Here is a 15,517-nt window from a genome sequence, read left to right on the forward strand (position 1 = left end):
GAAAAGCTTTCGATGGCTGTACACTCACCTGGTGTCTGTCAATGAGAAACTTGATCCAGCCATCATCCAGAGACAAGATGAAGTTCCCCTGCTGCAGCTCGACATGCAATGCACACCCGGAGAACAGCACCAGTGGCATAACTGGCACCATTGTGCAATCACGGACATATATTCTACTCGTCCGTACCTTTTCCTGGTACACCAAGTATGGGCTAGGGTATCGGCTGACTGTGTAGTTCACAGAGGAAGGGTGCAAGAACACCTGAAAATAAACAGTGTATATTTAGTAAAGAGTGTCAAATGTAGATCCAACATACACACACACACACACACACACACACACACACACACACACACACAAGCTTAACAACTAGTTTTTTAGCAACACAAAATACTTTAAAAATTGGGTTTTCCCATGCAAATAATTTAGGGTACTTGAGAGTGTAAGACCCTTCTGGCTGTAAATCATATAGAACTCTAAAACAACACATACAGCAATAGAATACAATGTCACTGGTAGGCGAGGGGAAGGAATTCACATATGTGAATGGTGGAAATAAGGGGAATACCAACAGGAGAGGTAACAGTAAATTATATCAATCTTATTTCCAACAAATTCAGTTGGCAATATTTTTACCACTTCTCCATCAGCCCTTCATCTTTCTTTTAATGCATATTACTCACTCTCATCACTCATTATAAACAATCATCTTCATCGTGTTTTCTTTCCAGCATTAATTTGTTATTGTTGGGTTCATATTTATTAACTCGGCTTTCAGTTTCAGTAATTTACTGCAACGGACAGATAATTATGCTATATAGTCATCATATTAATGGATTTTTCCGTCATTGCGTAGTAGAACAGTATGCATTTTCCATTTATAAATATTTAAGTTACTTTTTAACAATGTGGCATTCTGGCCTGAGCTGCGACAGTTAGCAATAATGTGTGCATGTCGTGAGTTTGCCTGTGTGACTGAATGGTGTGTGTTTCTCTTTTTCCAGTTAATACTGTGCCAAAAGCTTATATTTTTAAGTGTCTTTTTAATTGTGCCTGTCTGCAACTTCACATGTTATTTTTACGGAAAGTATCAACCTATCCTTTCCTACATTTTGATATTCCTACCTGGAGTCTCCTTTGTTACTTTTTCTACTTCTCCACTTTTATTGCTTTACTGTGACCACTAATGCTATTCATGCTTCTATCGCTATGTCGCAGCAAAATTCTTAATTTCCGAAAAAACTTTTTTAGAACGGGGCTGAGTGCAGTGAGGAGTTTTGTGGCAGTACATTGATAAATTTATTTAATGTGCGTGAACACATTTAATTTGTGATAACTCCTGTGGCACCTAAATGAAAAAATAAATAATATCAGATGATTCTGCTGAACAATTCACAAAAATTAACATGTATTTATTTCCAAGGATCATGGTACATCATGGCTGTACTATGTTTTATAATACAATGCAGGCTTCTAGGGACGGTATTTACATCCTTGTGATATTTGTTGTATGGGCAAAAGTCCATGATCCAAAGCCTGCCTAACAATTTGTCTTCCAATGCTAGATACATCATCAGAGGATATGACAACTCAGAAAGTAATTACAATCTGAAATATGCTCACAAAAAGCTGACCTGTTTATAAGTATCCATGCAATGGGCAGTTTGTGATATCATCAGACCACTGCCTAAGATCGCAGAATCGTGCCAACATGTGTTATGGAGCTTGTAGTGGGTAAGAGTTGCCGCTGTTTGCTATATTTAGCACTAAGGCCCACAACTTGTCTAATTCCAATCCACACTATCTTATATTAAATTTGTGTTTGTGCTTTTTACTTTTCTACGACCTCCCTGTACAACCTAGAATAGTAATGACTCGATCTTGATAAAACCATAGTACTGGAGAACAGAATCTGATGGTTTCCTGGCAACAGTGAACGATCTGCTGCTGCTGCTGCTGCTGCTGGTGACTTTTTTTTCTTAATGCAGGTGTTAATACTTCTTTTTGTAGTTTCTATGTACACTTAACTCCACGTACAAGCGCTGTTGCAACCCGTGGGTGTAGGAACTTTGGAGTGTTTCAGTATTTGCACACCTTTCTTCTTGGTTCACACTAAGGGTTGCCAATATAATTTTTGTCTGCTAAAAACTGTCAACATACCAACAGACACACCCAATTTCATAGATTTTCACATAATTGTGACTTATTCAGTTTCATAATCAATAAAATGTCTTTCATGTAAATAAGTTGATAAAAATATTGAAGCACTTTTCCAACCTCATCATGGATACATGGAAACTCTACCAGCAGAAATCAACATACACTTTTTTCAAAAATTAACTTTATGTGGCAGTGGATCAGAGCAAGCAAACTAATGCCTGTAAAACAAAAATCATCAAATACACAGACCTTTGTTTAACATGTATATATGGGGGTTGTACTGCAGCAACTGCACAAACACTGGTGTGTGATTAATGATATACAAGTTTTCAATTCCTTTCAGCATTTTCTGTAAATCATTTGACATCCGACATGCATCAGAAAGTCAGAGGCACATTACATACATTGCTATTGTTGGTATGCCAGAGTTAATTGGTACAGTGTATATTAGACAATCAGCAACCTAAGACTACTTAATGGCATACTAACAGATGTTATAAAATATTTTATACAGTGCACTTAAAATAATGTATGAAATAGTACAGATTTCACTAAATATTGAAAATATAAATTACAGTAATTGCTCGTGAGCCAGACATAACAAACACCTTATATCGTAGGTCATCAGTATCCAAAAGCTACAGACAGACACACAGAAGTCAACCTACTAACATTTAAACACAATTTTCATATTTTTTATTTTCCTTTTGTTTTTTAAGTTATGTTATTACTGATGTACCAGCAGAAACTATAGAAGACAATTTATGTACATAAAATACGTCTGTCAGCTTGCCTTGTATTTTGCTAAAATGAATAGCAGATAACAAAAAATGCAGAAGACTGAGTATAAATGACATTAACTTATGGGTACACATTACTGAACACAGGAGAGTGCCCAAATGATCCTCTCAAAAACATGTATATCATCTTACCTTAAGAAAATTCATAGTAGCACATCACATTATTTAAGAGAAATACACAGATTCAGGTACAAAGTTAAGAAACCCAAAGTCAAAATTATTCCGTGATGTACATCGACAGGATCTTTTGGCACCATCATGCATCTAATACAGTGTCCCCAAAAATTAGTGTCATTTAGACTCACTATCTTTTGTGTTTTTGTTATCTATTATCACTACTTATCCATTTTAGTGAAATACAAGGCAAGCAAAAAGACTTGTTTTATGTGCATAAATTGTCTTCTATAAGAGGTATCTGCTGGTTCATCAGCAAATAAGTAATAATTAGTAAAATAAGTAAAATTAGTAAAATAAAATACAAAATGAAAATTATATTTCTATGGATTACTCGACGGTAAAAAATGTCAAAAGAATTGGTTGGCTCTGTGTGTACATGTGCACGAACCCTTCAGACACTGAAGGCATTTGTTAAGTCTGGCTTGCCAGCTATTAATGTATTATTCATTTTTCAATATTTTGTGAAATTTCAAAATAATTGTTGTTGTTGTGGTCTTCAGTCCTGAGACTGGTTTGATGCAGCTCTCCATGCTATTCTATCCTGTGCAAGCTTCTTCATCTCCCAGTACCTACTGCGACCTACATACTTCTGAATCTGCTTCGTGTATTCATCTCTTGGTCTCCCTCTACGATTTTTACCCTCCACGCTGCCCTCCAATACTAAATTGGTGATCCCTTGATGCCTCAGAACATGTCCTACCAACTGATCCCTTCTTCTGGTCAAGTTGTGCCACAAACTTCTCTTCTCCCCAATCCTATTCAATACTTCCTCATTAGTTATGTGATCTACCCATCTAATCTTCAGCATTCTTCTGTAGCATCACATTTCAAAAGCTTCTATTCCCTTCTTGTCTAAACTATTTATCGTACATGTTTCACTTCCATACATGGCTACACTCCATACAAATACTTTCATAAACGACCTCCTGACACTTAAATCTATACTCGATGTTAACAAATTTTTCTTCTTCAGAAACGCTTTCCTTGCTATTGCCAGTCTACATTTTATATCCTCTCTACTTAGACCACCATCAGTTATTTGCCTCCCAAAATAGCAAAACTCCTTTACTACTTTAAGTGTCTCATTTCCTAATCTAATACCCTCAGCATCTCCCGACTTAGTTCGACTACATTCCATTATCCTCGTTTTGCTTTTGTTGATGTTCATCTTATATCCTCCTTTCAAGACGCTATCCATTCCATTCAACTGCTCTTCCATGTCCATTGCTGTCTCTGACAGAATTACAATGTCATTGGCGAACCTCAAGGTTTTTATTTCTTCTCCATGGATTTTAATACCTACTCCAAATTTTTCTTTTGTTTCCTTCACTGCTTGCTCAATATACAGATTGAATAGCAACCCTGTCTCACTCCCTTCCCAACCAGTGTTTCCCTTTCATGCATCTCGACTCTTATAACTGCCGTCTGGTTTCTGTACGAATTGTAAATAGTCTTTCGCTCCCTGTACTTTACCCCTGCCACCTTTAGAATTTGAAAGAGAATATTCCAGTCAACATTGTCAAAAGCTTTCTCTAAGTCTGCAAATGCTAGAAATGTAGGTTTGCCTTTTCTTAATCTAGCTTCCAAGATAAGTCGTAGGGTCAGTATTGCCTCACGTGTTCCAATATTTCTGCAGAATCCAAACTGATCTTCCCCGAGGTCGGCTTCTACTAGTTTTTCCATTCGTCTGTAAAGAATTCGCGTTAGTATTTTGCAGCCGTGACTTATTAAACTGATAGTTTGCTGATTGCCTGATATACACTACATCATCTAACTCTGACACACCAGCAAAGTATGTAATGTGTCTCAGACATTTGCTATCGACAGTCTTAAGTGTTTGCATGTGTGCGTATGTTAATTGTCAAGCTATAGCACTTAGAGCAAAGTTCTCAATATTATGTTTAAAGCTGTCACCTTAACTGGATCGATTCCCAACGTAAAGATGGAATATAACGTCTACTTTTTACATTTAGTCAAAAATAATTTTACAATTATCACATGTAGTATGTAGTAGGAATATAATAGAGGAAAACATTCCACGCGGGAAAAATATATCTAAAAGAAAGATGATGTGACTTACCAGACGAAAGCGCTGGCAGGTCGATAGATACAAAAACAAACACATACATACACGCAAAATTCAAGCTTTCGCAACCAATGGTTGCTTCATCAGGAAAGAGGGAAGGAGAGGGAAAGATGAAAGGATGTGGGTTTTAAGGGAGAGCGTAAGGAGTCATTCCAATCCCGGGAGCGGAAAGACTAACCTTAGGGGGAAAAAAGGACAGGTATACACTCGCGCACACACACACACACATCCATCCGCACATACACAGACACAAGGAGACATTTGTAAAGGCAAAGAGTTTGGGCAGAGATGTCAGTTGAGGCGGAAGTACAGAGGCAAAGATGTTGTTGAAAGACAGGTGAAGTATGAGCGGCGGCAACTTGAAATTAGTGGAGGTTGAGGCCTGGTGGATAACGAGAAGAGAGGAAATTAGAATAGCATGCCACCCTCCACCTCAAAAAACTATCCAATCTCCTGGTTTCCCACCTCCGGAAAGGCAACTCCCTCACCCTTCTCAACCTTTCCACCAAACTTCAACCTCCTCTCATTGCACACAAACCCAGTCTCTCCCATCTACTCAATCTCCCACTTCCAGCTCCACTCCCTCCAAAACCTCAAAATTCCAATCAACACAATCTGGAACCACAACACCCTAATTCAGTAGTTAACCTTTCCTCCAAACCTCTCTCCCAATCCGAAACCTCTGTCCTATCCAAAGGCCTCACCTTCAGCCCCACTCCCAGATTCAACCAAACAGCCCTCGTCAAAGATTTGCTGTCCTACACTCTTACTCTCTGCTGGAAATATCACTTTGCCATGAAGAAAAATGATCCTAATCCTACTCCTAATGATCCAACTCCCCAAGACACTATCCAAATTGAACCCTGCCTGGAACAGTTCCGCCCTCCGTCACAGCGGGACCCACCTCCTCTTCCTCAAAATCACCCTCGCCAAACCTTCCAGGAATTTCTGACTTCCAGCCCTGCTTCTCAATCCTTCTTAAAAACCTTAATCCTACTCCCAACATCACCACTGCTGAAGCCCAAGCTATCCGTGATCTGAAGGCTGACCGATCCATCGTCATTCTTCTGGCGGACAAGGGTTCCACGACAGTGGTACTTGATCGTCGGGAGTATGTGGCTGACGGACTGCGTCAGCTTTCAGACAAAACCACATACAAAGTTTGCCAAGGTAATCCCATTCCTGATGTCCAGGCAGAGCTTCAAGGAATCCTCAGAACCTTAGGCCCCCTACAAAACCTTTCACCTGACTCCATCAACCTCCTGACCCCACCGACACCCCGCACCCCTACCTTCTACCTTCTTCCTAAAATTTACAAACCCAATCATCCCGGCAGCCCCATTGTAGCTGATTACCAAGCCCCCACAGAATGTATCTCTGCCTCCGTAGATCAACACCTTCAACCCATTACATGCAGTCTCCCATCCTTCATCAAAGACACCAACCACTTTCTCGAACGCCTGGAATCCTTACCCAATCTATTACCCCCGGAAACCATCCTTGTAACCATTGATGCCACTTCCTTATACACAAATATTCCGCACATCCAGGGCCTCGCTGCGATGGAGCACTTCCTTTCACGCCGATCACCTGCCACCCTACCTAAAACCTCTTTCCTCATTACCTTAGCCAGCTTCATCCTGACCCACAACTTCTTCACTTTTGAAGGCCAGACATACCAACAATTAAAGGAAACAGCCATGGGTACCAGGATGCCCCCCTCGTACGCCAACCTATTCATGGGTCACTTAGAGGAAGCCTTCTTGGTTACCCAGGCCTGCCAACCCAAAGTTTGGTACAGATTTATTGATGACATCTTCATGATCTGGACTCACAGTGAAGAAGAACTCCAGAATTTCCTCTCCAACCTCAACTCCTTTGGTTCCATCAGATTCACCTGGTCCTATTCCAAATCCCAAGCCACATTCCTTGACGTTGACCTCCAACTGTCCAATGGCCAGCTTCACACGTCCGTCCACATCAAACCCACCAACAAGCAACAGTACCTCCAATACAACAGCTGCCACCAATTCCACATCAAATGGTCCCTTCCCTACAGCCTAGGTCTTCGTGGCAAACGAATCTGCTCCAGTCCGGAATCCCTGAACCATTACACCAACAACCTGAAAACAGCTTTCGCATCCCGCAACTACCCTCCCGACCTGGTACAGAAGCAAATAACCAGAGCCACTTCCTCATCCCCTCAAACCCAGAACCTCCCACAGAAGAACCACAAAAGTGCCCAATTGTGACAGGATACTTTCCGGGACTGGATCAGACTCTGAATGTGGCTCTCCAGCATGGATACGACTTCCTCAAATCCTGCCCTGAAATGAGATCCATCCTTCATGAAATCCTCCCCACTCCACCAGGAGTGTCTTTCCGCCGTCCACCTAACCTTCATAACCTCTTAGTTCATCCCTATGAAATCCCCAAACCACCTTCCTTACCCTCTGGCTCCTACCCTTGTAACCGCCCCCGGTGTAAAACCTGTCCAATGCACCCTCTCACCACCACCTACTCCAGTCCTGTAACCCAGAAGGTGTACACAATCAAAGGCAGAGCCACGTGTGAAAGCACCCACGTGATTTACCAACTGACCTGCCTACACTGTGAAGCTTTCTATGTGGGAATGACCAGCAACAAACTGTCCATTCACATGAATGGACACAGGCAGACCGTGTTTGTTGGTTATGAGGATCACCCTGTGGCTAAACATGCCTTGGTGCACGGCCAGCACATCTTGGCACAGTGTTACACTGTCCGGGTTATCTGGATACTTCCCACTAACACCAACCTGTCAGAACTCCGGAGATGGGAACTTGCCCTTCAGTATATCCTCTCTTCTCGTTATCCGCCAGGTCTCAACCTCCGCTAATTTCAAGTTGCCGCCGCTCATACCTCACCTGTCTTTCAACAACATCTTTGCCTCTGTACTTCCGCCTCGACTGACATCTCTGCCCAAACTCTTTGCCTTTGCAAATGTCTGCTTGTGTCTGTGTATGAGCGGATGGATATATGTGTGTGTGCGTGCGCGAGTGTATACCTGTCCTTTTTTCCCCCTAAGGTAAGTCTTTCCGCTCCCGGGATTGGCATGACTCCCTACGCTCTCCCTTAAAACCCACATCCTTTAATCGCAGGAGGATCAGAATGAACAAGCCGGTGACTGACCATATCCCAGAGGTGTTCTGCGGATGACATCTTGGGCAAATGTGCAAACTGGCCAATGTGGCTGGACAATGGCCTATTGACGGGCATGTGGAGCTGCCTCCAAGACGGGCAGCATCTCTGGCACTCAAGCATCTGCCCCCCTCCCCCCTCCCCCCTCTCTCGCCCACGCACACAATATAGCAGCTCCTGTTCAGATTTCCTTCAATATAGACGAGACAAGATTGCATATTACAATCAATGACACTCCAAACTGTCATACTGATGAGAGTTTGTTCAGTGTGCCAAACAAAAATGCCTTTGTGTTCACCACAGCAGTGTCTAACACAACACTCTAGAACAAGCGATTTGTCCCAAAACACTACAATTTGCCAATGCATACACAACTGATGCCATTCACGTACCAAATTGCAGTTGAGGCATTGAGACAGCAAACAGCGATGCAGACGTGTCCACAATGCTCCAATATTGAGATGCCACTGTGGACGTAGCTGTTCTGATGTTACCACCATGTGGACATGATGGCACTGTGCGGTCCAGTACCCGCCTGCTACTGTGAATGATCATCATCTATTCATTGGTTCCACACATACGTAACTTTCATAGCAGCGTGTGTTGCACAAGCCACATGTCACAGTAAGACAGACCTGTTTCCCAGAGGCAAGTCATCCTGACCCATTTGAGCTCACTCACATGATAATTCTGTACCCACTGACATCATAGGCATACTGACACTTGCTTGCAAAGATCCACTCAGTTTAACAGCTCTGCATCGAGTGAGCATTTGGTGTACTATTGATCTGCCCAGTCACACAAATCTTGATGGTTCTGGGCCAATGTTTGAGCTACCTTTCTGCAATCGTAATCACTTATTACGGTTCCAGTGTTCTACACGTACTTCCAGTTTTCGACTGACTGATACTACCCCTTCTGGGAGTTCCAATTTTCAAAAATAGAAGTGTATTTAAACATTTTACCATGTATACTTTGTAAAAATGCTATTTTTTAGTTTTGCACACCTGCAATCCATGTATGAGGCATGTCTGAAACTTAAGTATCATTCTTGAAAAGCTCATAAAATTATTTCTTTCCAAACCAAAATTTATTTTTACAAGGAAGAGCATATCTTAAAGTATTTTTCTATGTAGTTGGCACAATTGTTCTGACATTTTTTCATAGTGGGAAACCAATTTTTCTATGCCCTCTTCATAGAAAGATGTCGCCAGTGCTGAAAACAGTTTTTCTGCATTGTCATCACTGTCAAAGCACTTTACTCCACAATCACATTTCAAGTTCAAGAACAAGTGGTAATCAGAAGATGCACGATTGGGGCTGTATGGCAGGTGATCGAACTGCTCCCATCCGAATTGCTGTATACAATTTTGAGTGACACCAGCAAAATGGGGATGTGTATTGTCGTGAAGAAACACAATGCCTTGACTGAGAGTCCATGACCTACAGCACTGATCTTGCTTCTTCTGACAACCACTTGTTCTTGAACTTAAAGCCTGATTTTGGAGGAAGGTGCTTTCACAGCAATGACAATGCAAGAAATGGTGTTCAGCAGCAGCTGTCTTCAGTGGTAGCGCCTTCCTATGAAGCGGGCATAGAACAGTTGGTTTCCTGCAATGACAAATACTTGAAGAATGGTGGCAATTATGTAGAAAAATAGTTTAAGATACACTCTTTCTTGTAAAAATAAATTTTGGCTTGAAAACGTTTTACGAGTTTTTTTTTTTTTTTTTTTTTCCAAAACAGTACTTACTTTCTGGACATATCTCATTTTACTTATGGCTAAAGGGTCATGATAGGAAGTAGCTTAGACTGTACAAAGATTCATTTGTCGAACAGAAAAAAACTTACATATCCATCACTGCGTGTCTTGAACTTTAGTGCGTTCGCACTGTTTTCCATGGGAATGGCTCCCATGACACTCGGAATATATACCTTCTCCGGAGTGAGGACCTTCACAATATTAGGGTAGAGTGCTGCACATAAAATGGCTGCCAGTAACCGCCAGTTTTCACAGTTCACGTTTAACTGAAAACATGTTTTAAAAACCAAAATCAGGCAGGTGAAACGTAAATTATCACACCGAATACAAAATACTGAAGACAATAGGAACAATACTGCAGGCATCAAAATTGGTTGACCGCATGCACTCAATGGATAGTCATCTACATTTTGCCTAAAATCACTTGCAGTCACATGTCACTGCAAGCTTACGATACTCTGGTTGGAAAACTGGTTAAGCAAGGTAAAGTTATGTTAAGCCCACTTGTTCACACATTAAGGCTAGCAGTGCCATTCAGTTACCTGTAAACCAACTATTCACATCCAAGCCTTAGCTACTAATTTCATGTTTGAAAACGAAACATTTCTGTGATTGTTCCTGAAATTGAAAGATACATGATAAAATTTCTTAGTAACTACAAACTTTAGTTACATTTTATTGAGCAACACAATCCTTTCACAAGAATCTTTTCAGATGTAGTAGTACATTATTATTATTATTATCTTTCCTTTCTCAGACCTTAGGTCTGGTTCGGAATGAAAGTGACGCGGACCTTGATCAAGCGTCACTTCCTTCTAACTGTACGGTATATGTTACATTGCGTTTAGGAACTTTCGGGTAATTGAACATGTATCAATAATTACGGATTTCTGAAGTTGTATATATAAGTTTGGATGTAGCTGTATTGCATTGATGTTCTGGTGGATTTTGCGTGGTATGACTCCTGTAGTTGAAAGTATAATTGCATCAAACCAGTCTCAGGACTGAAGACCACAACAACAACAACAACAATGTCAACTTTATCCTGATGCCACATGTCCTTGACTTCCTCAGCCAGTTGGATGTATTTTTCAATTTTTTCTCCTGTTTTCTTCTGTATATTTGCTGTATTGGGTATGGATATTTCAATTAGTTGTGTTAATTTCTTCTTTTTATTGGTGAGTATGATGTCAGGTTTGTTATGTGGCGTTGTTTTATCTGTTATAATGGTTCTGTTCCAGTATAATTTGTATTCATCATTCTCCAGTACATTTTGTGGTGTATACTTGTATGTAGGAACGTGTTGTTTTAAAAGTTTATGTTGTAAGGCAAGCTGTTGATGTATTATTTTTGCTACATTGTCATGTCTTCTGGGGTATTCTGTATTTGCTAGTATTGTACATCCGCTTGTGATGTGATCTACTGTTTCTATTTGTTGTTTGCAAAGTCTGCATTTATCTGTTGTGGTATTGGGATCTTTAATAATATGCTTGCTGTAATATCTGGTGTTTATTGTTTGATCCTGTACTGCAATCATGAATCCTTCTGTCTCACTGTATATATTGCCTCTTCTTAGCCATGTGTTGGATGCGTCTTGATCGATGTGTGGCTGTGTTGGATGATACGGGTGCTTGCCATGTAGTGTTTTCTTTTTCCAATTTACTTTCTTTGTGTCTGTTGATGTTATGCGATCTAAAGGGTTGTAGAGGTGGTTATGAAATTGTAGTGGTGTAGCCGATGTATTTATGTGGGTGATTGCTTTGTGTATTTTGCTAGTTTCTGCTCGTTCTAGAAAGAATTTTCTTAAATTGTCTACCTGTCCATAATGCAGGTTTTTTATGTCGATAAATCCCCTTCCTCCTTCCTTTCTGCTTAATGTGAATCTTTCTGTTGCTGAATGTATGTGATGTATTCTATATTTGTGGCATTGTGATCGTGTAAGTGTATTGAGTGCTTCTAGGCCTGTGTTACTCCATTTCACTACTCCAAATGAGTAGGTCAATATTGGTATAGCATAGGTATTTATAGCTTTCATCTTGTTTCTTGCTGTCAATTCTGTTTTCAGTATTTTTGTTAGTCTTTGTCTATATTTTTCTTTTAGCTCTTCCTTAATATTTCTGTCATCTATTTTTTTTTGGTCTGTATCCTAGATATTTATAGGCATCTGTTTTTTCCATCGCTTCTATGCAGTCGCTGTGGTTATCCAATATGTAATCTTCTTGTTTTGTGTTTTCCCTTGACTATGCTATTTTTCTTACATTTGTCTGTTCCAAAAGCCATATTTATATCATTGCTAAATACTTCTGTTATCTTTAGTAATTGGTTGAGTTGTTGATTTGTTGCTGCCAGTAGTTTTAGATCATCCATGTATAGCAAATGTGTGATTTTGTGTGGTATTGTAGCCATAATTTGTATTATTTAGCATGTTGGATAGTGGGTTCAGAGCAAGGCAGAACCAGAAAGGACTTAATGAATCTCCTTGGTATATTCCACGCTTAATCTGTATTGGCTGTGATGTGATATTATTTGAATTTGTTTGGATATTAAGTGTGGTTTTCCAGTTTTTCATTACTATGTTTAGGAACTGTATCAATTTAGGATCTACTTTATATATTTCCAATATTTGTAGTAACCATGAGTGGGGTACACTATCAAAAGCTTTTTGGTAATCGATGTATGCGTAGTGTAGCGACCTTTGTTTAGTTTTAGCTTGATATGTCACCTCTGCATCTATTATCAGTTGCTCTTTACATCCTCGTGCTCCTTTGCAACAGCCTTTTTGTTCTTCATTTATAATTTTGTTCTGTGTTGTATGTGTCACTAGTTTCTGTTTAATGACTGAAGTTAATATTTTGTATATTGTTGGTAGGCATGTTATGGGGCGATATTTAGCTGGGTTCGCTGTGTCTGCTTGATCTTTAGGTTTCAGATAAGTTATTCCATGTGTAAGTGTATCAGGGAATGTGTATGGGTCTGCAATGTAACTGTTAAATAATTTATATAAAAACAAAGATGAGGTGACTTACCGAACACAAGCGCTGGCAGGTCGATAGACACACAAACAAACACAAACACACACACAAAATTCAAGCTTTCGCAACAAACTGTTGCCTCATCAGGAAAGAGGTAAGGAGAGGGGAAGACGAAAGGAAGTGGGTTTTAAAGGAGAGGGTAAGGAGTCATTCCAATCCCGGGAGCGGAAAGACTTACCTTAGGGGGAAAAAAGGACAGGTATACACTCGCACACACGCACATATCCATCCACACATACAGACACAAGCAGACATATTTAAAGACAAAGAGTTTGGGCAGAGATGTCAGTCGAGGCAGAAGTGTAGAGGCAAAGAAGTTGTTGAAAGACAGGTGAGGTATGAGTGGCGGCAACTTGAAATTAGCGGAGATTGAGGCCTGGCGGATGACGAGAAGAGAGGATATACTGAAGGGCAAGTTCCCATCTCCGGAGTTCGGATAGGTTGGTGTTGGTGGGAAGTATCCAGATAACCCGGACGGTGTAACACTGTGCCAAGATGTGCTGGCTGTGCACCAAGGCATGTTTAGCCACAGGGTGATCCTCATTACCAACAAACACTGTCTGCCTGTGTCCATTCATGCGAATGGACAGTTTGTTGCTGGTCATTCCCACATAGAATGCATCACAGTGTAGGCAGGTCAGTTGGTAAATCACGTGGGTGCTTTCACACGTGGCTCTGCCTCTGATCGTGTACACCTTCCGGGTTACAGGACTGGAGTAGGTGGTGGTGGGAGGGTGCATGGGACAGGTTTTGCATCGGGGGCGGTTACAAGGATAGGAGCCAGAGGGTAGGGAAGGTGGTTTGGGGATTTCATAGGGATGAACTAACAGGTTACGGAGGTTAGGTGGACGGCGGAAAGACACTCTTGGCGGAGTGGGGAGGATTTCATGAAGGATGGATCTCATTTCAGGGCAGGATTTGAGGAAGTCGTATCCCTGCTGGAGAGCCACATTCAGAGTCTGGTCCAGTCCCGGAAAGTATCCTGTCACAAGTGGGGCACTTTTGTGGTTCTTCTGTGGGGGATTCTGGGTTTGAGGGGACGAGGAAGTGGCTCTGGTTATTTGCTTCTGTACCAGGTCGGGAGGGTAGTTGCGGGATGCGAAAGCTGTTTTCAGGTTGTTGGTGTAATGATTCAGGGATTCCGGACTGGAGCAGATTCGTTTGCCACGAAGACCTAGGCTGTAGGGAAGGGACCGTTTGATGTGGAATGGGTGGCAGCTGTCATAATGGAGGTACTGTTGCTTGTTGGTGGGTTTGATGTGGACGGACGTGTGAAGTTGGCCATTGGACAGGTGGAGGTCAACGTCAAGGAAAGTGGCATGGGATTTGGAGTAGGACCAGGTGAAACTGATGGAACCAAAGGAGTTGAGGTTGGAGAGGAAGTTCTGGAGTTCTTCTTCACTGTGAGTCCAGATCATGAAGATGTCATCAATAAATCTGTACCAAACTTTGGGTTGGCAGACTTGGGTAACCAAGAAGGCTTCCTCTAAGCGACCCATGAATAGGTTGGCGTACGAGGGGGCCATCCTGGTGCCCATGGCTGTTCCCTTTAATTGTTGGTATGTCTGGCCCTCAAAAGTGAAGAAGTTGTGGGTCAGGATGAAGCTGGCTAAGGTGATGAGGAAAGAGGTTTTAGGTAGGGTGGCAGGTGATCGGCGTGAAAGGAAATGCTCCATCGCAGCGAGGCCCTGGACGTGCGGAATATTTGTGTATAAGGAAGTGGCATCAATGGTTACAAGGATGGTTTCTGGGGGTAACAGATTGGGTAAGGATTCCAGGCGTTCAAGGAAGTGGTAGGTGTCCTTGATGAAGGATGGGAGACTGCATGTAATGGGTTGAAGGTGTTGATCTACGTAGGCAGAGATGCGTTCTGTGGGGGCTTGGTAACCAGCTACAATGGGGCGGCCGGGATGATTGGGTTTGTGGATTTTAGGAAGAAGGTAGAAGGTAGGGGTGCGGGGTGTCGGTGGGGTCAGGAGGTTGATGGAGTCAGGTGAAAGGTTTTGCAGGGGGCCTAAGGTTCTGAGGATTCCTTGAAGCTCCGCCTGGACATCGGGAATGGGGTTACCTTGGCAAACTTTGTATGTGGTGTTGTCTGAAAGCTGACGCAGTCCCTCAGCCACATACTCCCGACGATCAAGTACCACGGTCGTGGAACCCTTGTCCGCCGGAAGAATGACGATGGATCGGTCAGCCTTCAGATCACGGATAGCCTGGGCTTCAGCAGTGGTGATGTTGGGTGTAGGATTAAGGTTTTTTAAGAAGGATTGAGATGCAAGGCTGGAAGTCAGAAATTCCTGGAAGGTTTGGAGAGGGTGA

General features: G+C 41.7%; 1 protein-coding gene across 1 annotated transcript in view; it reads right to left on the reverse strand.

Moving 5' to 3' along the window:
• The window catches only part of LOC124716912 (putative ATP-dependent RNA helicase DHX57), a 232,224-nt gene that overhangs the window by 14,935 nt on the left and 201,772 nt on the right, over nucleotides 1-15,517 (reverse strand). The window contains exons 21-22 of the mRNA XM_047243480.1: nucleotides 10,256-10,432; nucleotides 29-262 (exon numbers count right to left, since the gene is read on the reverse strand). Coding sequence (XP_047099436.1) covers nucleotides 29-262; nucleotides 10,256-10,432 — 411 coding nt within the window. The remainder of the gene's footprint in view (nucleotides 1-28; nucleotides 263-10,255; nucleotides 10,433-15,517) is intronic.

The sequence above is a fragment of the Schistocerca piceifrons genome, chromosome 9, assembly GCF_021461385.2.
Source record: "Schistocerca piceifrons isolate TAMUIC-IGC-003096 chromosome 9, iqSchPice1.1, whole genome shotgun sequence".
In the NCBI taxonomy this organism is placed as follows: domain Eukaryota; kingdom Metazoa; phylum Arthropoda; class Insecta; order Orthoptera; family Acrididae; genus Schistocerca; species Schistocerca piceifrons.